This window comes from Ictalurus furcatus, chromosome 16 (genome assembly GCF_023375685.1).
Source record: "Ictalurus furcatus strain D&B chromosome 16, Billie_1.0, whole genome shotgun sequence".
Lineage (NCBI taxonomy): Eukaryota > Metazoa > Chordata > Actinopteri > Siluriformes > Ictaluridae > Ictalurus > Ictalurus furcatus.
Genome location: NC_071270.1, coordinates 22,949,874 through 22,976,444, shown reverse-complemented (window position 1 = coordinate 22,976,444; position 26,571 = coordinate 22,949,874). Strand labels below are relative to the sequence as shown.

General features: G+C 41.1%; 1 protein-coding gene across 1 annotated transcript in view; it reads right to left on the bottom strand.

Moving 5' to 3' along the window:
- Window positions 1–600: 600 nt before the first annotated feature.
- The window catches only part of itga1 (integrin, alpha 1), a 69,960-nt gene continuing 43,989 nt past the window's right edge, over window positions 601–26,571 (bottom strand). Inside the window, exons 9-30 of the mRNA XM_053646267.1 lie at window positions 26,121–26,295; window positions 25,570–25,643; window positions 24,490–24,634; window positions 23,613–23,755; window positions 23,302–23,445; window positions 22,256–22,516; window positions 21,549–21,679; window positions 19,477–19,649; window positions 18,877–19,016; window positions 15,532–15,642; window positions 12,592–12,668; window positions 11,041–11,167; window positions 10,614–10,694; window positions 10,200–10,276; window positions 10,026–10,109; window positions 9,332–9,437; window positions 8,055–8,168; window positions 7,713–7,811; window positions 5,541–5,651; window positions 4,403–4,498; window positions 4,139–4,252; window positions 601–3,418 (exon numbers count right to left, since the gene is read on the bottom strand). Of these exons, the coding sequence (XP_053502242.1) occupies window positions 3,359–3,418; window positions 4,139–4,252; window positions 4,403–4,498; window positions 5,541–5,651; window positions 7,713–7,811; window positions 8,055–8,168; window positions 9,332–9,437; window positions 10,026–10,109; window positions 10,200–10,276; window positions 10,614–10,694; window positions 11,041–11,167; window positions 12,592–12,668; window positions 15,532–15,642; window positions 18,877–19,016; window positions 19,477–19,649; window positions 21,549–21,679; window positions 22,256–22,516; window positions 23,302–23,445; window positions 23,613–23,755; window positions 24,490–24,634; window positions 25,570–25,643; window positions 26,121–26,295 (2,643 nt within the window). The 3' untranslated portion in view covers window positions 601–3,358. The remainder of the gene's footprint in view (window positions 3,419–4,138; window positions 4,253–4,402; window positions 4,499–5,540; window positions 5,652–7,712; window positions 7,812–8,054; window positions 8,169–9,331; window positions 9,438–10,025; window positions 10,110–10,199; window positions 10,277–10,613; window positions 10,695–11,040; window positions 11,168–12,591; window positions 12,669–15,531; window positions 15,643–18,876; window positions 19,017–19,476; window positions 19,650–21,548; window positions 21,680–22,255; window positions 22,517–23,301; window positions 23,446–23,612; window positions 23,756–24,489; window positions 24,635–25,569; window positions 25,644–26,120; window positions 26,296–26,571) is intronic.

The following is a 26,571-nucleotide window of genomic DNA, read 5'->3' as shown; positions in this document are numbered from 1 at the left end:
GTAGCACTGAAATGAAGTGTGTTACAAGTATGTTGCAGGCAAAGTTTATTTTGGTCTTACGTCTGGTCCAAAAGGAAGTAAAAGATTTCACAGTACTAAATGGTTGAGCATACCATTCTCCTAATTTAGTACTTCATTCTCTCTCACACACACTCACACTCTCACACACACCGAGTTCATTAAAAAACAAAACGTCTTTATTTCATGTGCATATTGTTCCTGACAGAATGTGCAATTCTTTTCAAATCCGTGCTAACCAGAGGAATATATACACATTGACAAAACCAGTGCATTACTTGGTTCACAGCAGTGACTTTAAACAATAAATCTCTCTTCCTCATGCCTTAATCGTGCCTATATTTTCTTTAATACATGTGCTTGCAGCAGTGGAGTGCTGATGCCAATGGGGATGAGCTCATGTATAATATAAAAAAAACATAATTCAACATAGCATGTGTGGTTTTTAAGAAAGAAAGTGGACAAAAAAAAAAGTAAAGAAATGAAAGGCTGTATCAAAAATGCTACAAACCCACAATAACAGAAACAGCTACACCCCCCCCCCCCTCCACACACACACATCTAGATGTGAATAATTGAATCATTAATACATTTTAGACATTACAAATTCTCAGACGGGATGTTTGAAAAATGCTGAATCACAACTATGGATTGTACAAGACACTAGTTGGAAACCTCAATTAAACAATTGATTTTTTTTATAAAATATGTCAGATTAATAGGCAACCCTGTACCATTTGGTGACATGGAGCGGAAGAAGGATGTTATACAGTTACTTGGTTGAGAGAAATGTAAAAACCTATTTTTATAAGAAAACAATAGCACTGTAGGAAAAAAATAAAATTATATATATGTATATACACACACACACAAAATCAATGAAGTTTGATTTAGCATTCAATTCAGCTGAAGAAAGGATGTACCTAGTCATGTGGTGTGCTGTTATTTATAAAAGGCTGTACTTTTATATTTCTTAAAAAACCAACATCCAAAATTTAGGGAAGGTTACACGTATTCAGAGTTAAGTTAAGCACACCCTTAAGTTGATTTTATGGCTTTGCTATTGAGACGATCTAAGATACCTTTGTATATTTCCCGCCTCCAAGGTTGCCGGATTTTCTTTAGTAGAAGCAGCCGAGACCGGGTTTGTAATAGCTTCTACACCCCCACCTTTAAACACAAACACCTGCCTTTCAGACAGAAAAAAATCAGTATAGAAAATACAGACTGCAAAAAAGAAATAGTTTTTTTTCTCTAATTGAATTGTAAAGCATAATGAGATGGCAAGGATCGAACTAAATCCAACAGGAGTCTAGTATATCGGCGATATATTGGCGCGTGAATGGCTGCCGAATAGCACTTGATGCAGCATATCCTATTATTTGGCTTGTGTAAGGGTCGCAGAGGTAACAAGCCTGGTAACGTTGAGTGCAAACCAGGAGAACTCAGCGGGGTGAGAGATGGGACGCCAGGCCATTGTAGGACACCACACACACCTAGGGGTAATTTAGCATAGCCAGTCCACCTATCTGCAAGTTTTTTGGACAGTGGAAGGAAACCCATACAAACACACAGAGAGCATGTGAAGCTTCAAACTGGATCAAACCGGTGACCCTGGAACAGTGAGACGGCAAAGCTACCTTTTTATATTTTAAATTTCTACATTCAATATTGCCTTAGAGTGTTGTTACAGTCCAAAAACATAAATATATGTGTATATATATATATATATATATATATATATATGCATAAATATATATACACCTTACATAGGTAACTCTTGCATGACTTCTGAATTGTACTCAAGTCTGTGGTTGTGTCCGAGATCTACGTTCCGAGCAGTTTTGGTATCTTATCTAATCTTATCAGTTCTTATCTTATAAGGATAATGATTGATTTCTCTTCCTGCTTTCATCATCGTATCTTATTGGGTAGCATTTTAACATTAAACGAACCTACGTACGCTACGTCGGCTAGCTAATTTTATCCTTGGGAAAGAATTCTGGCCCAAACGTGGCTGTTAATCAAAACACACACCCCTCACCTCAATGTCACGAAGCTGTCGTTGTCCTGAATAACGCAATTGATTGTACAACTTGTTATCGGCACACGTTTAGCCCAAAACAAGAGCTGAAACAATGATAGAAAAACTATACAATATCATAAGGCAAGAAAAAAAAAAAGAAACAACAACTGGAAAACATGTCCACAGCATAACATTTGTTAATAGTAGGTTGTTTCATGAGCAAACTCGTCAGCAGAATGTAACTTAATAAAAAAACAATGCGTTGATAAAAAAAGTAAAAATTAGGGGCAGACTTACAATTTTTTAATGTAATCCCCCCAACACCCCCCACCCAGGAACCTTGCAGTAAAGTGTGTCTTTTATTACTAGGAACAAGGGGTTATCGATCATTTCGATAGTCATTAATTTACAGGTATTATTGCAAACAATGCTTTATATACAATTTTACTCTTATATACAGTTACAGTACAATCAGTCAGATCCCTCAGCACTTAGGTGAAGAATGTGATGAATATCAGTGTCAAGTGCTTCAGAAAAGCAGAGGAATGTGCCAAAAACAGTCAAGTTAGCCTTGAAGAAACAAAATTAGCTATATATTGAGCTCAAATTATATATATTTTACAGTGATTAAAAAAAGAAAACATGTTTATTCATGTAAAGGCCTCCATTGGTGTGGCTGGGACATGAGGGTAAGGCTGAGATGCATTAAAGAAGCTCCGGTGTGAACTGTGATGGAGAGGGTATGATAGGATCTTCCGATATACTTGTCTAATATTAGCTATGCATACAAGTGTAATATACATGGATAAGATTTTATTTCACATTAGTGAACTCCAAACATTTTCCATTTACCATGACAGATGGCGAGGGCGCATATGATATTGAGAGGGGGCGGGGCTGTTAATATGGTACGGTTTAAAACACCTACACGATTGTCAATCATTCCAGATTGATATGTCGGTCGGCTCATCTGAAGTTGATATTGGGGGGAAAAGAAGGCGTGTTTTTGAGTGATGACGCATACTAGCTTATTCCAATGTTAAAATGCGGAGCTCCTGTGCTGGCTTTTTGAAAGGCAAAAAGCATGGCGTATGAATAAGACGACAACCCAAAGTCCATCCTTCAAGGTTGAGAAGCCATCCTGAAAATCCAGAACAATCTAGACTATATCCTCTGTCTCAAGATCTTCAGGTGGATGTTCGTGACGCTTCTGGCCCATTCTGTGAAACCGTAATGCGTAGCATCTCTGTGGGTCTGTGAGTGTGAGTTTGACCTGAGGGCTTTTGAAAGCTGCAGACCTGAACACTGGAGCCTTTAGCTGTCTCGCATATCCTCCTTCATGTCTTCCACTGATTTTCTCTTAAAGAAGCCAAACTGGAGAAGAAAGAAGAAGCATCGTTATAATACACTGCTACACGTAAGTGAATACACATGACGACTAGACTACAAGTACACTATATGGCCAAAATGAACATCCCAATCCAAAACACAGGGGGCATTAATATGGAGTTTTTCCTTCGTTGCTGCTCGAACAGCATCCACTCTTGTGGGAAGGCTTTCCACTAGATTTTGGGGATTTGTGTCCATTCTGAGACAAGAGCACAAGAGGTTGGGGACTGATGTCTGGCAAGAAGGTAGTGTTCCAGTTCATCCCTGAAAGGTGTTCAGTGGGGTTGGGGTCAGGGCTCTGTACAGGACACTCGAGTTCTTCCACTCCAACCTTGGCAAAACATGTCTTCGTTGAGCTCGCATGGTGCACAAGGGCATCGTCATGCTGGAACAGCATGCTAAAGCTACAAAGACATTCTATACAATTGTGTCCTTCTGACATTGTGGCAACAGTTTGAGGAAGAACCACATGCACTAAGGGTATGATGGTCAGGTGTCCACAAACTTTTGGCCACACCTTCTTTACTGGGACTGACTTCTTCATGTCTTTAAATGACTAACTCTGTGTAAGAATGTTTATTTACTTATAAACCATATAAACACAAAGCGTGCCTAAGTGTGCATTAGTCAACCGACCGGAGAAATACATTTCAGCTATGCACGGAACAACGTGTGCTGTGTGGTGTGTAAATGCGTCCCGCTTACCTTCCAAAGACAGAATATAACCAGTGCGAGTATTAGTAGTCCTATGAGGATACTGAGGATGATGATCCATAGAGGAATTCCACCTCGGGACTCTTTTGAGATCTGCACATGCACCTGCAACAGTGCAACACACGATAAACGTCATGTTTTTCTGCCGTCATGTTATCGACATGTCTCGAATGAAAAAGCAGACGTTACGGGACGTGCGAACTCTCATGCCTTTTATTAATAGACGCTCACGAAACAGTCGCATATTGAGCTCACCTCTCTGCTTTCGTCGCTTTTGCTCAACTGGAAGAAATCCATGCCCTTATTCTCCAATTTAGCGTGAACCGTTAAGAAGAGACTGGAAAACTCGCCCTGTAATAATACAGAAATACAAATGAATGAAAAGACAACGAGTGCCTGTGAAACTAGACAGGAATATTGGATAAATACAGTCCCCTCCGAAACTATTGGAACGGCAAGGCCAATTCATTTGTTTTGCTGTACTGTAGACTGAAGACGTTCGGGTTTGCGATCAAAAGATGAATATGAGACGCGAGTTTAGGATTTCAGCTTTTATTTCCTGGTATTTACACTGCATGTAGACGTGTTAAACGCCATAGAACGTAGCAGATTTTGTATCAGACCACCCAATATGGAGGAGAGCAAAAAATAGTGGAACGTGTGACTAACAGGTGTTTCTTGTTACCCAGGTGTGTCCTGTTAGATTGATTGCTTAAACAATAAATAGCTCTGGACATCTACTCTTGGTTTTAGCCTTCAGTTTCGCCTGTGAAGACTGCATTTGCTGTTAAAAAGGATAAACCAACATGAAGATCAGAGAGCTGTCTATGGGAGAAATGCAAGCTGTTTTCAAGCTGAGAAAAGAGGGAAAATCTATCAGAGGCATTGCACAAACATTGGGCCTAGCCAATACAACAATTTGCCATAGACACCGAATGGGTTGGCTGATGATAGGAACATTGTGAGAGCTGTGAAGAAAAACCCAAAAACCACAGTCAATCACCTCAACAACAAGCTTAACTTAACTCTTTTTTGTTGTGGGAACTATTATCTATATATCCTATTTAGACTATTTTCCTTTTAAAACGATACCCGAAAGGAACTTAATTAACATCTGCTTGATTTTATATGCGCTACTTTCAGAGATATTTCAGGATTAGGTGTAGGGTTTTTTAAAATTTTATTGATTTTATTTATGAAAATGTTTTCAGTTTTTTTTAGTTTTAGTTTTTACACATCTAAATTGTTATCGAAGCTTCTCCCTCCCTGAGTTTTGCCCTCCATTCTGTATACGAGTAAATATACAGTGTTTTATGTGAAAGTGAATTATAAAATGTTGTAAAGCGTCTCAGTCTCATCCCCGACTCGGGCTCTGTGATGAAGAGAGTCTTACTAGGATGAACGTCTGCTTCCAGACTCTGAAGGTGACGTTGATCTGGTTGAACCTGGCAGGAGGAATATCACATCTAAACGACGTGCAGGGGTTCGCCTTCTCTTTACAGCTCTGAGAGAGAGAGAGAGAGAGGGGAGAGGGTGAGAGAGAATGAGAGTGAGAGGGAGAGAGAATGAGAGAGAGAGAGGGGAGAGGGTGAGAGAGAATGAGAGTGAGAGAGAGAGAGAATGAGAGAGAGAGAGAACGAGAGAGAGGGAGAGGGTGAGAGAGAATGAGAGTGAGAGAGAGAGAGAATGGGGAGAGGGTGAGAGAGAATGAGAGTGAGAGAGAGAGAGAATGGGGAGAGGGTGAGAGAGAATGAGAGTGAGAGAGAGAGAATGAGAGAGAGAGGGGGGAGAGGGTGAGAGAGAATGAGAGTGAGAGAGAGAGAGAATGAGAGAGAGAGAGAGCGAGAGAGAGGGAGAGGGTGAGAGAGAATGAGAGTGAGAGAGAGAGAGAATGGGGAGAGGGTGAGAGAGAATGAGAGTGAGAGAGAGAGAGAATGGGGAGAGGGTGAGAGAGAATGAGAGTGAGAGAGAGAGAGAATGAGAGAGAGAGAGAACGAGAGAGAGGGAGAGGGTGAGAGAGAATGAGAGTGAGAGAGAGAGAGAATGGGGAGAGGGTGAGAGAGAATGAGAGTGAGAGAGAGAGAGAATGGGGAGAGGGTGAGAGAGAATGAGAGTGAGAGGGAGAGAGAATGAGAGAGAGAGAGGGGAGAGGGTGAGAGAGAATGAGAGTGAGAGAGAGAGAGAATGAGAGAGAGAGAGAACGAGAGAGAGGGAGAGGGTGAGAGAGAATGAGAGTGAGAGAGAGAGAGAATGGGGAGAGGGTGAGAGAGAATGAGAGTGAGAGAGAGAGAGAATGGGGAGAGGGTGAGAGAGAATGAGAGTGAGAGAGAGAGAATGAGAGAGAGAGGGGGGAGAGGGTGAGAGAGAATGAGAGTGAGAGAGAGAGAGAATGAGAGAGAGAGAGAGCGAGAGAGAGGGAGAGGGCGAGAGAGAATGAGAGTGAGAGAGAGAGAGAATGGGGAGAGGGTGAGAGAGAATGAGAGTGAGAGAGAGAGAGAATGGGGAGAGGGTGAGAGAGAATGAGAGTGAGAGAGAGAGAGAATGAGAGAGAGAGGGGGGAGAGGGTGAGAGAGAAAGAGAGTGAGAGAGAGAGAGAATGAGAGAGAGAGAGAGCGAGAGAGAGGGGAGAGGGTGAGAGAGAATGAGAGTGAGAGAGAAAGTGTGCCAGAGACAATGAGATGGAGAGAGGCAGAGACAGAGAGCCGGACAGAGAGAACGAGAGAGAGAGAGAGAGACATAGACAAGGAGAACAAGTGAGAAAGAGAGAATATGAGAGATACAGACAGACAGAGAACAAGAGAGACACAGAGACAGACAATGAGAGACAGAGAGAGAAACAGAGAAAGAGTGCCGGAGAGAATGAAAGAGAGACAGAGCAAACCAGAGACACGGAGAATGAAGGAGAGAGAGAACAAGAGACAGAACGAGAGCAAAATTTACCAGTGATAGAGAGACAGAGACGAGGAGTATGATAGAGACACACACAAAGGCAGAGAACAAGAAATAGAGACAGAGGGAGAAACAGAGAGAATGAGAGAGAGAGACAAGAAGAACAAGAGAGAGAAAGAGAGAGAGAGAGAACATGAGGTGAGACAGAGCGAGACAAAGAAACCAAGTGAGAGACAGACAGACAACAAGAGACAGTGACAGAGAGACACAGAGAATCAGAGACAAGGAGAATGACATCAAGACAGAGACCAAGACGGCGAGAGAATAAGAGAGACACAGAGACACAGAACAAGATATAGAGACAGACAGAGAACCAGAGACATAGAGAATGATATACAGAAAGCCAGAAAGAATGAGAGTGAAACAGACAGATAGAAAGAGAATGAGACAGTCACAAAGAATAAGAGACAGACAGAGCAAGAGAGAGAGAGAGAGAGAGAGAGTTTGTGACCAAATAATTAATATATTTTTTAATATTAACTGTTTGATAGAAAAAGACAAATGACAAAAAGACAATAATGGATCATAATCTCTGTTGCGCGCACACACACACACACACACACACACACACACACACACACACACACACACACACAGTGCTGAACGGTAGACTCACCACCAGATAGTCACTGAGCGTCTCAGCTTTAGCTTTCCGAATAAACTTGACTCCCTGGCTGATCTTCTGAGGGTTAATGTGTGCATTACATCTGATATTCTAAAGGAGAGAGAGAACACACAGTGAGGTGAAACACTTCAAATCCCGCCTCCTCTTTTCCACTCGTTTCCATCAACTTCAGCAGTCATGCATCCCATAACATCTGGCTTAATAATAATGCATTTTAATTATAGCCAAATTCTTTTCCCGTATTTATGACGAGACAAACGCACGTTAAGTCATTAGTTACGTCAGTTATCGATATACGTAAAGCTAAAACAATATAAAGCAAGAAACACTCACGGCTGAGGAAGTGAGGCGAGTCAGGTAGAGCAGGATGTTCTCTGCCGGGGTCATATACGGAAACGTGATGGTCAGACTGAGAGGAGGAGTGTGCGTCTCGGCATCTCTTTCAATCTGTAAAACACAAGCAGCGGTCTCGCTGTAATTCAGTCCTGATTCGGAACGTATGTAAGGAACAAAAAAATCACACAAATAAGGACAATAATCAACCACCAGGTGATGTGATGTGATGTGTTGTGTTACCACGTGGAAGGTCATTATTTTCTACAAACAGCAATGTGCTAAAGTGTTTATTCCTCTTACAGCAATTTACATTTCATATTGTGGAAGATCCATGAAACATGTTAGTTCCGCTTATCGCTATACTTATACATTATAGCAACTATAACCAGGGAGGGAAGTGGTTAAGATGTTGGACTTCTGATTGGAAGGTTGCGAGTTCAAATTCCAGCGCTGCCACTGCTTTGCCCTGGATCAAGGCCCTTAGCCCTCAACTGCTCAGCTGTAGAAATGAGATAATTGTAAGTCACTCTGGATAAGGGAGTCTGCCAAATGCTGTGCTGTAACGTTAAACAGACCAGTCCATACAGGATTCCGTAGAGGTTTCTTTCGTCCTTCTTGCGGCCAAAAATGTTTCATTTCGCTGCGGCTTTTTTTTTTTCAAAATCCGCGATGCCATTTGCGGAGGTTTTCGTGCTTTTTTTCCCCGGAAATCTACTCGAATTAGCATGAAACTGTTTTGCACAGACTTTTGCAGTGATGTTTGTCACTTTATTGAGCATATATACATATTCACAGTGAAATTCTTTTCTTCGCATATCCCAGCATGTTAGGAAGCTGGGCGCAGGGTCAGCCATGATACAGAGAGGTTTAAGGGTCTTGCTCAAGGGCCCAACAGTGGCAGCTTGGCAGTGCTGGGGCTCGAACCCCCGACCTTCTGATCAGTAACCCAGAGCCTTAACCGCCAAGCCACCACTGCCTCTAACAAGAACCTTTTAGCTGTACTCAGGTTCAACACACGTGAATCAAAGAGGGCTTCGTGTGAATGCGTATTGCGATGACATCACATGACGCGTCTTGGCCCAAATCTGTGGAAAAACTGCGGTAATTTGCAAGCTCCTCTGAAAATTGCCGAGTATTTTGCGTTAATTTCTGCAATTGCAAAATCCTAGAGGGAATGACAGACATTTTTTTTGTACTCCCGCCCCCACAATTGGTCAAAAAAACAAAACAACCATCTAAATCTGTGTTTCTAAAATCTTCAAGCTTTTCCTTACCGTATAACTAACGTTCATCTCCTCTCCAATCATGCTGGTGTCGTTGATGATGGGTGCCGTTTCTCCCTCCTTCAAGATGATATGATCCTCCTTCATGTTCTTCTTCCTAAAAAAAAAACAAAAAAACATCATAAATATAAAGGCACAGGCTGTCTAAAATTGGACAGCTGAAGATGGGGGGGGGGGGGGGGGGGGTTCGGGGAAGTTGCCTGATGAACGTCTGATGAATCTGTTGTGATGTGCAGATGGACAGAATTCGGTGACAACAGCATGAATCCATGGACCCAACGTGCCTTGTGTCAACATGTCAGGTTGGTGGTGGTGGTGTAATGATGTGCGGAATGTTTTCTGGGCACACACTGGGCCCTGGGTCGCTGGGGAGCCTGGAGTCTAACGCAGGGAGCTCATAGCACAAGGTGGGGGACACCCTGGATGGGGTGCCAACCCATTTCAGAGCACAATCACACACACCCTAGACAATTTGGAAATGCCAATCAGTCTACAACGCATGTCTTTGGACTGGGGGAGGAAACCCAAGAAGCACACAGGGCGGGGGCAGCATTCGATCCCCGAACTTCGGAGGTGCGAGGCAAACGTGCTAACCACCAACCACCGTGCTCCCTAAAGTTTAGACCAATACTAACTACACAGTGAGACCCGTGACTGTAGTGATGTTCTTTTAACATGCACTTACGCAGTGAACGTCAGACTGGCTTCATATTTCACCGGGATGGAGATCTGTACAAAGTTATCCAGAAGCACCGGCTCTTCGCTATCGCTACGGCGACAAAGACAACAACAGCTGGGTTAAGAGGACAGAAAAAACCACACGGCTCTGACAGATCAGGGTGACAGTAAAACGTCTCACGTGGTCGCGGTGACGTTGATGATGATGTCCTTGCGAATGTGAGATGGATTGACGTCGAACAGAATCCTGAAGTCTTCCTGTGGGAGCAATGGAGCGGGAGTTATCTTTTTATTCCCTCAGTTATGAAATACTTGCCGGCATGCTGTTATAGGAACTTAATCGATGACGTGTGACTTTTTAGATATTAATCAATGGCACATACTAATTTTTTTTTTTTTCATCAGTACATTTATCATTAATGGAGCATCGACATGAATTAGTTATACAGTAATTACGTTTGAACGTTAATCGGGTGTGAACATGATATTCCAGTTGAATTCATCCATATAACATCATTACGAGGATTTCTCACACAGCTCGGAGTCTTCAATAGTAAAGAAGAAAAGTGGGAAATGTTGTGGACGTAAACCTTACCCATGTGTTGGATTTGAGGAACGGGTATCCTACTGCACACACGGACTTGACGTGATTCAGCTCGCAATCTTTCTCTTTAGGCTACAGGAAAATAATAAACATTCAATAGGAAAATACTGAAGAAATACTGATATGCATCAAATTTCAGACAGGCTTCAGGAATTTCAGTCCAAGACTATTGTTTGCAGCGATACACAGCGCACCTTCAAATCATCAGTTATGTATAGAAGGGTGACAAATTAAAGCAGAAAAAAAAACCCCAACATGAAGTGTGTTAGCGCCACCAGGACAAATTCAATGCTCCTTATCATGGATTCTACAAACCCCTGGAACTTGAAAGGTGCTCAAGACACTTTTTTCCTTTAATTCGTCACCGATTTATAGTTCAGTTTCTCAGACAGGTTTGATCCCGACAGCTAAAACCGACCTCCACTTTGACGTAGTTGATGTTTTCCGTGGTGCTCAGTGTGACCTTGGTGTTGTACGCATTATCTCCGCTGTTGCTGATGTTAATGCTGACATAGAACTTCTCCTGGTAGGCCTTAATGACAAGGCTGGGAAGTCACAACACACAAAGAAACAGGTATTAGTGAACACCAAACTGCTGATTTATTTGGCTAGTAATGGTCACTGCATACAGTATAGGCCACAGTTCGGTTATGTTGATGACCTGAAATGATGTCGCATCATAGCATCTTTATTCCTTATATCTACAGAATCATGTTATGTCAGAAGGAACGTTAGTAATAACAGTAGTTCCTGCTTTTTTTATTTTATTTTTTTAAGAAAAGAAAACAATTCAAATCTGTTGCCATTTTTCAGAATGCTGGATATCACATGTTCAGGGTAAACATATTTACATAAGGTATAGAGCAGAATTTCCATGGCCCACAGGGACAATTCCATCTTTGGCCACTAAGGGGCGCCCGGACTGCCTTTGCAGAACTTCTTCCAATGTTGTCTCCTTCCATTCCGTGTCTCATCATACTCATGTGTTTCTCATTTTCCCAGATTAATTAGTGCTCTGTTTAAGATGCCTGTTTTTCGTCCTTAGTTGCTGGAGCATTCATTCTAGTTAGGTCATATTTGTGGTTGAGCCTTTCATGGTTGTTATTGTTTTTTTTAAGCTGTATTTTGATTATGTAGCACTTTTTCCTTAGGGTTTATTATTATTTTTTTAGTTCCTGTGTTTCTGACAATGCTGGTTCCTAGTGTGTCTTCCTCGTGGTTTCCCTGAGCCTGTTCCCTGTGTCTGTGTAATAAAGGAAGTTTTTCTGCAGTTGCATCAGTCCTCCATGGACTCTCATCATGACCAGAATGATAAAAGATGTGCCCTGTATCAAACTCTGGCATTAAGTGAGCACTGTGTTGTGAACATGTTTCAAAAACACCTGATGTAGCTCAATAAATCAGTAAGAGCAATAAAATAAAAATATATGGATGTCAAATTACTATGGCAAAAGGTGAAAAACATGATGAAAAAGATTGTAATTGAAAAAGAAATAAATGATTGTGGCTGCTAATGACCACTAGAGGGCAATCTGAAGCAACAAGTTTAAGTTTAAGGTTTGCCCAGCTCCAAAATTATTATAAAATGATATGACTATATTGTTATTATAGTATATTAATGAATGCAAAGAAATTAAATGTTGTCACCCACAATGCAGAACATTCATTCAACTGCTTTATATTTATTTTCATAGGTTTGTGTATGAACGTTCTCTTCGGTCTACACTAAAGGTTTTCAACAGGGTTAAAATACAGAGACTGAGATAGTCATGGAAACCAGCGATTTTTATTTTGTTCCACAATCATTTCTGTGTTATTTTGAATGTTTGTTAAGGGTCATATGACTGGTATGTCTCCATAGATAATATGGTCCATTACCTAATGCCAAATCTGAACCTCTTGATGGAAGTTTTAGTCTAAAATATGGACCTTTTGCTGACTGTTCTTCACTGCAGTTAAACTGTTTTACCTGCTGACGTTCGGTGAAGCTTGGAGGTGTAAATCAGCGATGCACTTCTCATCATTTCCACAGTCTACTAAAGCAAGCTGAAAAAGAAAATCAATAAATGAATCAAATAAAACATGCACAAATGCGTCCTCCGATAATAAATTGCCAGCTCATCGTATCAACTCCGACATATCACCTAATAAACTAGCAACTACACGCGTTTCGTTTCAAGAAACGATTCGGATAAATTTACACTGCCTTGCAAAAGTATTCACCCTCTTGAACTTTTAGAAGCTAGAACTGAAATGGATTGAACTGGAATTATATGTCATGAATCTTCACAAAATACCAACAAGGGTACATACTCGTGCAATCCCTGGCAATTTTACATTATTATTCGTAAGTGCTGCACAGGCCACTGGGAAAACCCGCCCCCCTGAGCCCTATCATGCTAATAAGCAACTATAATATTTACATTATTACACATACTATACAAACTAGACAAGGAATATAGTACATCATGCTCCCATACTGGGTATTAAAGGAGGCATGACCCACCCAGAGCCCACACGGGGCCCACCCACACCGCACAGCCCATACGCCACTCCCGGCTACTCCAACCCCAGTGCAAGTGAACAGCAGGGAGCCTTCACACGCCATATACACACGCTGCAAATCCTCTGTAAAGGTCAGAAACTGTTTGTATATTGATATATCGTCTAAATATGTCATGAAAACTGGTGTGTTTGTTCTGTTATAATTCCCTGCTGTTTCATACAAATATCTCAGCAATCTCTGAGGATTGTGTACTGCCAGAATCTTATTGCTCGCCGTGGTGTGTGGGCAAGTGCCGTGTCTGGAGGAAGGACAAGATCAACACTGAGAGAAAGAATGGACGAAATTTGTTTGGAAGAATTGTTCTATCAGGATTCACGCTTACAATGAGTCATTGAGCCTCTGAGCCTTAAAAGGAGATTTCAAATTTTCACATTTTGACCAAAATTGGCATCAAATCTTTTAATGAACACGCCAAACACCGTTTGTTTTCAGTGTATGTGTGCAACAAAACGAGAATTTCAAACAACTCGATCACATGATACTTCGAACCAATCCCATGACCCATGTGGTCCGACGTTCTCTTCAGTTCCCCACTCACAGCTTTAGCTCCTACCTTAGTTCCTGTGTAAAAATGGAAGAAAAGGAAGCTTACAACTGTAGTTTCGTCTTTTCTTGTCATATACAACCTCTAATTGATGTGTATAGAGACATTAGAAAGAAAAATTAAGTTTGGAAGCACGTAGATCATCAGGTCATCGGTGACTCTGGTGAGTTTATGTAGCTAGTCCAGTTTTGTCACCTCACAGCCCCAGGTTTCGATCCTGAGCTTGGGTTCCTGTCTATGTGGAGTTTCACATGTTCTCCCCATGGTAAATGGTCTGCACTTATATAGCGCTTTTTTTAACCTTAGCGGTTCCAAAGCGCTGTACACTGTGTCTCATTCACCCATTCACACACACACTCACACACCAATGGTAGCAGAGCTGCCATGCAAGGCGCTAACTTGCCATCGGGAGCAACTTGGGGTTCAGTGTCTTTCCCAAGGATACTTCGGCATGTGGAGTCACGTGGGCCGGGAATCAAACCGCCAACCCTACGATTAGTGGACAACCCATGTCCATGTGGGTTTCCTTTGGGTTCTCTAGTTTCCTCCCATCTCCCAAAAACATGCTATGCGAATTAGCTAAGGTAAATCTAATAATGTGAGTGTGAACGAGTGTGTGTACGGTGGTCTGGACTGGAGTCCCATTCAAAGAGAGAGAGGAGAAGCAGTACCAGGCACTACAGCAAGTCTCTAAGATAACTCCCATTTCTTACTGATAACCTCATTAATGCTACAGGGCCAGATGTGTGTGTGTGTGTGTGTGTGTAAACCGTTAAATCATTGTGACCTACTTTAAGTCACATCTTTTATAGCCCAGCACTCTAAGAGCAGTCACACTGCCACTTCATCTTAAACACATTCCCAATCATCAGCGAAATTTGATATCCAATATTCCCGATTCCCAACGGAGTCACGCAGAGAGCGTGAGAGTTTCCCAGCGCCATCGGCTTCTCGTTACGGCACTGAGTGGGAGAAAAACGTTTTCTCTAAAGAGGGGAAAATCTCAGAGTACTTATGAAACACTTCGCTGAATTTCATCTGGATCGCTCACAGCTGTTACTCACAGCACACGCATTCCTGGCTTAACACTAAATGAGTAACACCAGGTGAAGATAACGCTAATCTCATCCAAAAAAAAAAAAAACTCTCCGCTTCTACCCCGCACTCAAAATAATAAGATTTTTTTTTAATGATTAGCCCCTCTTGGATAGCTGATTTCAATTGAAATCACTAAATTTTTCCATTTAAAGTAGAGCCAGATTAAGGGGCGGGGTTATGTATGAACTCCATGTGTGTTCTCAACAAAACGTTAGCATCTTTTACGCGGGGCGGACAAACGATAAAATCATTAGCAAACCCATTTATCATGAATATGACATTGGAAATCTCATGATCTCCATGAACACTGTATCTTCCCCTAACTTTTTTTTTAAAATACGCAAATGCAACGAGCAGTAAACTAGCCGGCTAGCTATTTGCAATAGCAGGATCACACAGGGGCATTTTCAATTAGCATATTTTTTGCTTATTTATGCATATATCTTTGCATTCTTAATCAGGTCAAAGAGATGTTTCTAGGCAATTAGAGACACATGTTAAACTATTTACGTTTCACCATAGATCATTTTTAACGCTTGCTAGCTTTACGTCATTACACAATAATTTGCATGATAGATCTGAAATCTGCTCACAGTGCATTATTGGTAATACACACCATCATGTACCAAGTCCTACACGGAAGTGTTTGGTAGTAAAACCACCACCATCCCTTTAGATTGAAAGTCTGAACTGAAGATTACCGTTTTATTGAGTGATGTTGGTAAAGCTTCATCCAGCACTGGGCCGCTGTCTGTATCCACTAACCCGAAGTCCAGAGACACCATCAGAGGATCCCTAAAGTCTAATTTGTCCTGCAATAAAGAAAAAACAACAACATGGCACATCTGTCAAGGTCAGGACCTTTCTGGCCTCATTACGGCTCAGGAAGCCTTAAATCAAACCGTACTTATCTCCAGTCAGGTCCAAAAAGTCTGAGACCAGAGCTGTATTGATTATCGTTGCGTTACAGTCCATGCTATCATTATTATTATTTATTTTTTTAAACAGCTGCACAAAATCAATGTGGAAATATTTCATCTTTTTATTTATTTATTTTTTATTTTTTTTAAGCTTCACAGCCGATTATGTCAATTACACAGCACAACTATCGCTAATTATACGATTGTTTACTAACAGCATGCTAGGGAACTCACTAAGACTAGCAAAACCTGTTACCACCAAGCACTAGTTAGAGGACAGTAAGGAATTTGTTAGCAGGGACAGGAAAAAAGAAGAGAGAGAGAGAGAGAGAGAGAGAGAGAGAGAGAGAGAGAGAAACAATTCTAGATAGTGAAAGATACCGAATATCAAACAGTTTTCTTGACAATAGCTGGAGTGATAAGAATAAATGTACCCCCCCCCCCCCCCCCCAGCTCCAGCTGGAAAGTTAACAATAAAGCTAACTATTTAGCTGGCTAACATTACAGTTTTGTAATCAGGCAATTGTTTGTCTTAGCTAATTTGCTAACCTATTATATTGTTTAGTTAAACTCGGGATATTATGCTTAGCAATACACAAGGCTAGCTTCTTAGCATCAGATAGCTACAGCTGGAATGTTAACAATAAAGCTAACTAGTTAGCTGGCTAACATTAGTACAGTTTTGTAATCAGGCACCTGTTTATTTCATAGCTAATTTGCTAAACTATTATATTGTGTGATGCACTACATCAAACTAAATAATGACAAAAACAAAAGCTGGCTACTGACATACAGTATGTAGTTAGCATTCGGCTAATCTAATTATCACACTGAAAAACTGGGACATGTTTCTGTGGAGTTCTCAGAGTTTATGGCACTAAAAAAAAGCATCGGCCAATCAGTGGTAAAATGTTTCAGTAAGAATTTTGAACCATTTTGTTTATCTTGGCTGTTATTATTATTTTTTTTTAATCTACAGAGAAATGTTCTGTTCTGTTTCTGAGTGGTCTGGATGTAATTTTGCTGCTGTCTTCCCTTTGATGCCACACGTTCTGTTCTACATTACACTCCAGGCATGATTGTTACTGATCTTCATATTTTTGCTACCTGTTCTAAAAAAAGGAGCAAGTCAGTTCAAGTTCAATTAAATCAACAAGATAGTGGCGTAAAAGCAATGAATGCAATGTGCGGTGTAATGTTTTCATTGAATTCAGTTACAGATACAATGCAGATCAGCACGCGCACACACACACACCGTCTAGCCAACGCTCCTTTTTGGGGAAAAACATTAAAAATAGAAGGAGAACAACTAGGGCCAAATGCAACAACTAGTGCAAGTTCAAACGATTAAAGCGCACCTATTATGGATTTGAAACGTGCCTAATTTTGTTTTAAAGGTCTCATACAATAGATTTACATGCATCTGAGGTCAAAAAACACTTTAACGTGCTCATAATTTAAACTGCAGCGTTACCTTTTTCCCCCTACAACATCAAAAACGACTCGTTAATTGATTCGTTCTAAAGGATTCATTCTAAACTCCTCCTTTCAGAGAGAATACTCTGCTCTGATTGGTCAGATGTGCCAGTCTGTTGTGATCGGTCTACCGCTGTCAGCGAGCAGCCGATGAAGACCAGAAGCGGGGCTTTTTGTTAAAAAAGCAAGTCTGGAATTACTAAAGACACGTTTCAGCTGTTCAGAATCGGTTCCTTCTTTTGGGAGTCAATAACTCCGTTTGTCGTGCGCTTTGCAGACGTTTTTACATTCACAAACAGCTCTATAACACACTACATGAAGGGTAATATTTGAAAAACCATAATAGTTGCACTTTAAGTAAACTGGCCTGGTGATGTCATATGAACAACTGTGATTAAAGCTCCGCCCTCTTTACCCCCAAACACACCGGTGACTCAGCAAACTCAAGACATTTGTGCTCTTAAGTATGCGTGTGTGTTTACTATGTACGTATACACTAATCGTCCACTTTATTAGGTACACCTGTACATTCATGCAATGATCCAATCAGCCAATCATGTGGCAGCAGCACAGTGCATAAAATCATGCAGCTTCAGTTCATGTTCACATCAAACACCAGAATAGGAGGAAAAATGGGATGTGGCCGGAAATGTGTTCAAGATTATAGGAAACCTATGACGTAAGGGATAATCCACGGCTAGCTGTGTATTACACGATTTTAATGCGCGACATGGAGGCGAAGAAGCATCCGAAGCGAAGTGCATTAAATTGGTGTACTTTAATTTAACCTAGCCATGGATTATCCCGCTTATACGATGGTTACTTGCCAGCGTTGACAAGTTAAAGCCGTCATTGATGTTTGCAGAGCAAAATTTGACTGAAAGGATAAAAATAACGGTTAATTTTAGTTATTTATTTTATACACAGGTTGCTCGATCTAGAATTCTATAAAGTAGATAACGTAAAGTGTGATAAGATTACATTTATTTGAATGAATTATGATAAATAGTTATTAGAGAGAGAGAGAGAGAGAGAGAGAGAGAGAGAGAGCGAGAGAGAGAGAGAGTGTGTATGTGTGTGTGAGAATTACCTGCGTCTGTGCCGAGTCTCTACTGATAATGAAGCTGTGACTTTAACTACGGTATGCTACTGTAACTGTATGTTACTATGGTTACAGTTGTTCATACGCAGCACATTCATATACAACGGTGATTAAACTGACTGGAACTACCTGTGCATTATACGGTTTTGAATGTACACCTTTCAGCCAATCAGAATCGAGAATTCAGACAGACCATGGTATATACCTCAAAATAACCACTCTTTACAACCGTCTTACGGAGAAAAGCATCTCATTTAGAACAGAAGATGATATCCGATTCTACCCCCTCAGCCAAGTAAATGTGTGCATGTGTGCATGTGTGTAGTGTATTTGGCCTTGTTTTTGTCTTTTTTCCTTCTTCTCTTTTATTTATCTATATAATAGAATAGGAATACAGGACAGTTTTGACCGCGGAACGGATTTATTTATTTATTTATTTATTTATTTATTTTTGCAGGCATACAATGATAATTATGGCAATAGAAGATCCTCATAAGGATAGAAAGACATGTGTGTGTGTGTGTCTGTGTGTGGACTGATTTACTTGCCGACATGTAGAAGGAGATTTCACTGCACTTTTCAGTGCTTCTGATGGTGACATTCCTCTGGATTTTTCTCTCGTCCGTATCTTTAAATCTTGCTCTCGAAATGGCACGCAGAGAATCAAGAGTCAGAGTGTAGTGGATCACTACACACACACACACACACACACACACACACACACACACACACACACACACACATTCAGGTTTTTTACTATCTTTATATGTAAAATTACACCTACCCTCAGTAAATACACCTACTGAAAGGGGTAATCTTTGCTTAAAGTTTACGCAGAGGCGTATGAAATAACTGATATGTTGATCTGAGGAGTGTTCTATAAAGTAAGGAAACATCATACAGTCAAAATGAATCAGTCATACGCTGACTATACGCAACACACACACTATACACCGGCATTCAACTAGACGAACCTTTCCTACTCCAAGGTCTTTTTCTGTATTTATTCACGAGCCCAATAAACCAAAGAAAAGCGTTCCAGCTTTTTACAGGACATGTCATCTTGTGGGTGTATGTTATTAAAATATGAGAATTCTGAGACTGTGGAATAAGAGTCTGGACTAGAACAGAGATATTTAATGTCTCACATGTCTCCGGGTCCGTCTCCTTTTCGGACTTGATCGTGTACGTGAAACACACTCTGGTTTTCACACACACCGTGTCCTTGCCGTTCATTTGGCACAGCTGCGTCGGCTGCTGCAGGTTGATCTTGTTGGTGTCGAAGCTCATCTCGGCGCGGAGTTCGGCAACGTCCCGAGACCTGTGACAAAAATAATCGTACCACGGTGCTGTTGAATTCTCAAATTTGATTGGACAGAACAGGCTGATTATTACAATTTATTAATTTTATTCAAATAAAGGTTTATTTCATTGCCCCCGTATAGCGTTTCTATAGTAACAGCTCATTCACAAGAACTTGTATGGCGGATGCTCCACATAAAAGACATAATAATAAACGGATTTCAAAATGGAAAAAAGTGTTTTTATTTAACAGATGAAAACACGTAAATGGCTGATGTATAAACGGTGAAGCCGTTCAAAGACGGTGGAGTCTCCAGTATCAGGGCTTCGAAACAGTGTGTGCGTTTTCCGCTGTGGGAAAGTCTTCAGGAAGGCTCTTTGGCTTTCCTTTTTCTCAGTAACAGGACAAGCTGCGTCAACATGACAAGCTTTTTTTTTTTTTGTCTTATTAACTTAATATATAATGTAAGGGATAACAGGAACTTGTTTTTCTGGACGTCCCACGACGTTAAATGTAACTATAAATGGATAAATAGTGTTACACATACATCGTTCAATGCAAACTTATAAATCACTGGCAAACTGCCATGGTATTAAAAGAAATAACTAAAAGGGTGCTGTTATAAGAAACATTATCTATAAGAGCACATCTCCAAGTGTTTTATTCCTTATGCAAGGCATTGTTTACTGCAAATATGGAAGAAACAACACATCTTGGAGGAGCGAGAACCTTGAAGGCTTGTTTTTATGTGCAAAAGTTTTTTTTCTGAATCAAAAAAGTACCTAATTAAGACTGCGGTTTGCCTGATGCTAAATTGGTATTTATAAGCTTCCTTTACTTAATAGCAACATTAGCCCCATAGCTCATAACTTCCCGTGCCATGCCTCCGCTCCAGGTTTTGGACAGAACTGAATGTTCTCCATTAAAGCAGGAAACCTTTATCCCATTAACAGTTCCACATTCTAACAGTGACATGCAAATGAAAATGTCAAGAGACTGGGTGGAGGATCAGCGAGAGCCAAGACGGCGGAGTTTACTTGTATTCGCAGATCCGCTCGGACATAGCAGCTGTGTGGAGGAAGCGAGGGAGGAGTAAGGAAAGGCGTGAGGGAAGGAGGGAGAGATGGAGTGAGTGGGCGACTTGGATCTCCTCTGCAACTTCACTCCACACGGCTCTGAAAAAGGAAGCGTGGCCGGGCTCTGCGTTTGCTCTTGAGAGTGAGAAATTCCTGTGTTTGAAAACGAGGAGCGAGTACGGGAATATTCAGCAGCGAGAGATGCTGAGGAACAAACCTGAATAGACAAACGATGTCCTGAAGATATTCAGAAGGTTGTGAGTTCGGATCTGTGATCAAAACCTTAGGATTATTTATTTGTACGCGAGCACAAGAACATTTATATAATAACAAAAGGGACTTTGTCTTATTATAAGCGTGTAGCTACTAGATGTGTACATTTTGAGCCATGAGGCAAATGTAGCTAACATGTAATGGAAGTCTAATATACTTTCACACACAATCTATTCTGCCTTCACTTCCAGTGATTTGATAAACATCCATTCATCCGCTTATCCTACACAGTGTCACGTGGAGCCTATGCCAAGGAACTCGGGCCACAAGATGGGGGACATTCTGGACGGGGTACCAACCCATCAAATGGCACAATCGCACATACACTAATGGACAATTTGGAAATGCCTACAATGCATGACTTTGGCCTGGGGGAGGAAACCGGAGGAAACCCCCAAAGCACAGGGACAACATGCAAACTCCGCACACAGAGGGCAGAGGCGGGATTCGAACCCTCAACCCTGGAGGTGCGAGGCAAACGCAGTAATCATTAAAGATGTTTCATTTGTTAATTTAACACACAACACCTCTATTATGGATACACACACACACACACACACACACTCACCAGTACAGCGCAGCCCCTCCGATACCTCCAATAGTGACGTCTATAATTCCATCGTCATTTAAGTCCATGATTCCGTGAATGGACTGACCGAAGAACTTCATCTGCTCGCCGTCACCTCCAGCAGCTATGCGCTAACACACACACACACACACACACATTGATTTTACTGTTTTTGTAAGACTTTATCATTACTGTAGCTACATAACGCAATGTCTACACCTAATCCTAAACCCTTTAACCACAGTTACCAGTAACACAGCTACACTTTTTCACATAAAAGCTGTATTTTTATTTTTATGACAAATCTCCTCATAATCTCCAAATTCTCATGTATTATTATCATTACTGGGACTTCTGGTCCTCACAACTGGCTAAAAACAGGAAATAAATAATAAATACCCAACATATTAACTGTGTCAGGATATATTTTGTAGAATAACAGATAAGGAAGAGGCAAAAATCCCAAACAACATGAAGCGAAGTACATTAAAAACAGAAACCTTTACACAACCATCCTATGATTGAAGCTACGGTTACAGCTCTAACGGTGTCTCGCTCTGTTTCTGTCACCTTTTGAAACAAGTCCACCCACTGTAATGTATGAAATATTTCTGCGTAAACAAATGTCGTTCTAATTCTGATTGTCATTCATTAAAAAAAAGCACTGTCTGATTTGAACCTTTAATAGTCTCATTTCCTGTCATTACCTGGACGTATTTTTCTCGTATCGTGCGAACAGTGCCGTGGTAGATGTACACCGCCCCCCGGTGGTCGTTCTCCAGTGGTGACCCGATCACTACGTCGTTAAATCCGTCCAGGTTGAGGTCGGGAACAGCGGCGATGGCTGTACCGAAGCGAGCGCCGCATGGCTCGTTCTTATTCACACTCGTACAGGAAGCGCGTGAGTGTGCCGTGCAGCACGTCTGGTTTACCGGCCGCAGGGTCATCTCGTGTTCAAACATGCCCTCCTGTGGAATAGTTCATTTTGTTTATTCAGTTTAACCAGTCATACTTTAATATAGTATATTTTTTTGTTAAGGATTTTTTTTTCCTTAATAAATTCACTTCAATTTATTCTAGGAAAAAGGCTTGAGTTCTCTCACAATAGAATTCAATTTCAATTCAATTTTATTCATACAGCGCTTTTAACGATGGACATTGTCTCAAAGCAGCTTTACAGAAATATATAAACATTGGATAGAGATTTTAAGCGTGTGAATTTATCCCTGTTGAGCGAGCCGGAGGCGATGGTGGTGAGGAAAAACTCCCTAAGATGATATGAAGAAGAAACCTTGAGAGGAACCAGACTCAGAAGGGAACCCGTCCTCATCTGGGTCACACCGGATAGTGTGAAAGTAAAAGAAAGTTCATTATGGTTTTAACATCAAGTCTGTTTTGTTGAACTAGTCCACTGTTCACTAAAGGAAACCTGAGTGCAAAACTGCATGTGGTAATTGCAGTCAATGAACCAAAAAGACAGTTTTTAAATAACTTTTTAAAAAAAACAACCATATTTAATAAGGATGCCAATAATTATGGCGCGAATGGTACATTATATGGGGAATGGAAAGCCATCTGGGAATCGACCTTAGCATTGAGATGAGTTAAAGGTGCCAGATTGTTATGTGGATTCCAGGCTGAGCTAAATATCAGCCACGAAATAAAATGTTTGAAATGAAATGCCTCCTTGCTTAAGAAAATAACACCGTTCTGAGAATTTGACTTATCTCTCTCTCTCTCTCTGTCTCAGTACCGTGTTGAGCTTGTAGACGTAGACCTGCCCCTGTTCGTCTCTCTCAGGCCCCATGAACATGGGAGCTCCCACCAGCAGGAGGTCTGTGTACGAGTCTTGATCCACATCCAGTGTTTGGAGGACGCTTCCGAAGTACGAGCCGATCTGCCACACACACAAACGTGGCGTTTAAAAGATGGAGCATTTATTCAAATGTAACTGTCATTTATTCACTATATATAGTATTATAGTACACTATAGTGTACGCGCTGTATTTAACGTGTTCATATCGATCACATTTTTTCAACTGTATCAGGATTCTATGCGGGCACCTGTTCTCCTTCGAGGTTCTGCGTGACCGTGACGTTCTCCCCGTCGAAGCGGTACACGATAACTCGGCCCGTGTGGTTGTATCTGGGAGCTCCGGTGATGTAGAGAACTCCAGAGGGCGTGTACGCCGACTGCACGTCGTAACCTTTATCCCAAAATCCCACAAAACGTTATTTATTAAAGAAAAACATGTCGTTTTTATTTGTTTATAGCTACATTGTCAAACATCTGAGAATGTAGACATCATGAGTTTTTCTTCTAGCACATAACGAGGATCTCGGCATGAAACCTTTCACGATCCTCCGTGTGGGTGGAGCTCGGGATCGGTCACTTATCTCTATGAGGAAGTAATATCGGTACATTTTATTGTGACCTCACATTCCGCTTGAGACGCTATAATGAATGTAAAACAGCTGGAGTGTCATTTGCAATAATTCACTCGGAGTCTTAAACTTTTATTACGTCGGAGGCGTTTGGTTCTGAGCCAAAAGTCCCCATCCCCCCCCCCCCCCCAAACCCCGCCACCTCACTGATGCGCTATTATTATATTCTAAGCTCTTCTCCTTTTCAGTTCAACCCCACGGACACTTCTGACTCTGAGGAAGCTCCTTAAAAGGGGATGTCTAGAGCAGTGGAATTTTCGTTCTCATGGGAAAGTGTTTATGGGAACACAGTGGAGTGTTTAGACTGTGACCGAAGCCTTGATTCTCTGCCTGTGTGAGGAATTGTCAGGAAGAATACGACATGTGCCCTTTATTTATTTACGCGCTCCATCCAGAAGGCTCGTGGTGGAATGAAAGGGGATGACACATGGTGGTTTGAGATGGGAGGATGTTTCTGCAGGTGCCGTATAATAAACGGTTTCAGTTTAATACGTACCCACGTATCCGGCCATGCCTTGGAACCGCTCCACTAAAGGGTTGTGAAAGATGTTGTTTTTGGGCACGACAAACTGATTACCCGACTGCATGACGACGGTACCGTTCCAATCGTACGCTCCCACTGCGCCCAGCATCACACCTGCCTAGAGACGGTAAACAATATCATTAATAATTAATATAAGAAAGTGTATATGCATATCATAGGGAATATGACATGTTCCCTATTCTTTATGCTCTGTATAAAGAGATTTCACAAAATGTAAATAACAACGTCAATATTCAACGGAATGCACAACAAGCCACTTTGTAGATCATGGGGTTCCCAAAGGGTTCTTTATTTATAAATAAAGAGAGGAACTCTAATGTTTCTCGCTTCCTTAATGGAGTCATATTTATATCAAGTGTCTACGTGTTATTTTAGTCAGTTTCACTATCCTGACTGAGCTTAAGAGCACTCAAAGCGAAAAAAGCCCATCTTCCTTCACCAGTTCCTTAAGAATATCGAATGACCCTGACTCAGTGAACTGACAGAAATAACCGCTGTGCGTTCGAGCTACAAAGTGGGAACAAACCATGAGCCCCACCATGTTTGTCTTTTGCTAGCTGCTAGTCAGATTACAGTGATGAATGATGTATATTTACCTCCTCAAAACAGCGAACTAGCTTTATCAACTAGTATATTTGCGATTCAAGATTCAATAACTCCTTTAAAGTCTAGATGTCAGTTGCTGAACTCGGAGTTCACGAGAAGGAATTCCGAGTGGAGCGGGAGTTTTCCTTGGGTTTTCCCGGTTTAGAGGTCAGAAATCACAAGTTACAACCTTTAATTGAACGCAGCATTACTGTAGACCAAGGGTCTTCAATTTTATCCACAAAAGGCTGGCGTTACAGTTAAATTGGAGGCGCACTTGAAAGTTGATTCGAGACTAAGATGAGCTGAGTATTATGATGAGTGAAGGCTCCTTCTCGGTTAGAACGTAAGCCTGCAGCCACGCCGGTCCTTTTTGGATACGACTGAAGACGTTTCTCTAGATGAAACTTTTTTTTTTCTGCATGTTTTGGAGAGAATGGGACTTACTCTAGACGTGTGAGCGCTGAAGCCTGACTGGGACATCTCCATTTCAAAAGACGACGTGTGATTCCCAGACGTAGCTGTTCAGCAATACAAAGCATAGTCATAGTCAGTTATCGTCTCTGTTATATAGTGTGATGCATACATCAAGCAAGTGTCACTGAGAACCAATTGAAAACCTTCAAATTCATCGCACCAGCATATTGTCATTCTGAAAATATTTTCAGTAAATATTTCCTCGGAAAGTTGGCTAGCTAGTGAACCAGCTAGCAGCAATTGTGTAGTAACTTTAGCTAGATAGCTAAATTAGCATCACCAATGAGTATCACACAGAATATATCGTTACCGCTATAGTTAACATTTTTCTTAAAATACTCTTACAACTTAATTCCAGCACTCATAACTCATAACACATTCTCTCATGTCCCTGCATGTTCACTGGCAAGTCTTTTGTATACTTGATATATAGAGAATCGGGAAGTAATGTCTAATGAGACATAGGCTAAAAAAAGATTCAGGTTTCACTATGATATGTAAAGTAAGAAAGTCTTCATTACCTTCTAAGGCAAAGATTTTGCTCCCTAGTGCGTCGACGATGGTGATCAGTGCCCGCTCGTCTTCCACGTTGAAGAAATGATCTTCAGTTTTATTGCTCGCGATGGATTTGATTTGTTCAATGAACGTATTCACTTGCGCTTTGCTTTTATTTTGTCGGTTATAATCACCAAGAACCTGCGAATGACCAAAAACTGAATGTCAGTTCTACTTTAACGGATCCCAATGTTTATCCAAGTATGAGCTGAGACTGGGGACAACAACACACTAAAGTTACCCATTCATGATCTTTTTATTGTATGTAACAGAAAACAGGATCTTCTTTCCCACTGTACATTATAAGGCTTTACAGACTGACAGAGAGGTAACATTAGCTTAGCTAGCGACCAACATGCCAACATTTATTTGGTATTTAAGTGGGCAAATATCTTTTCCATGATACCTATTGGATGT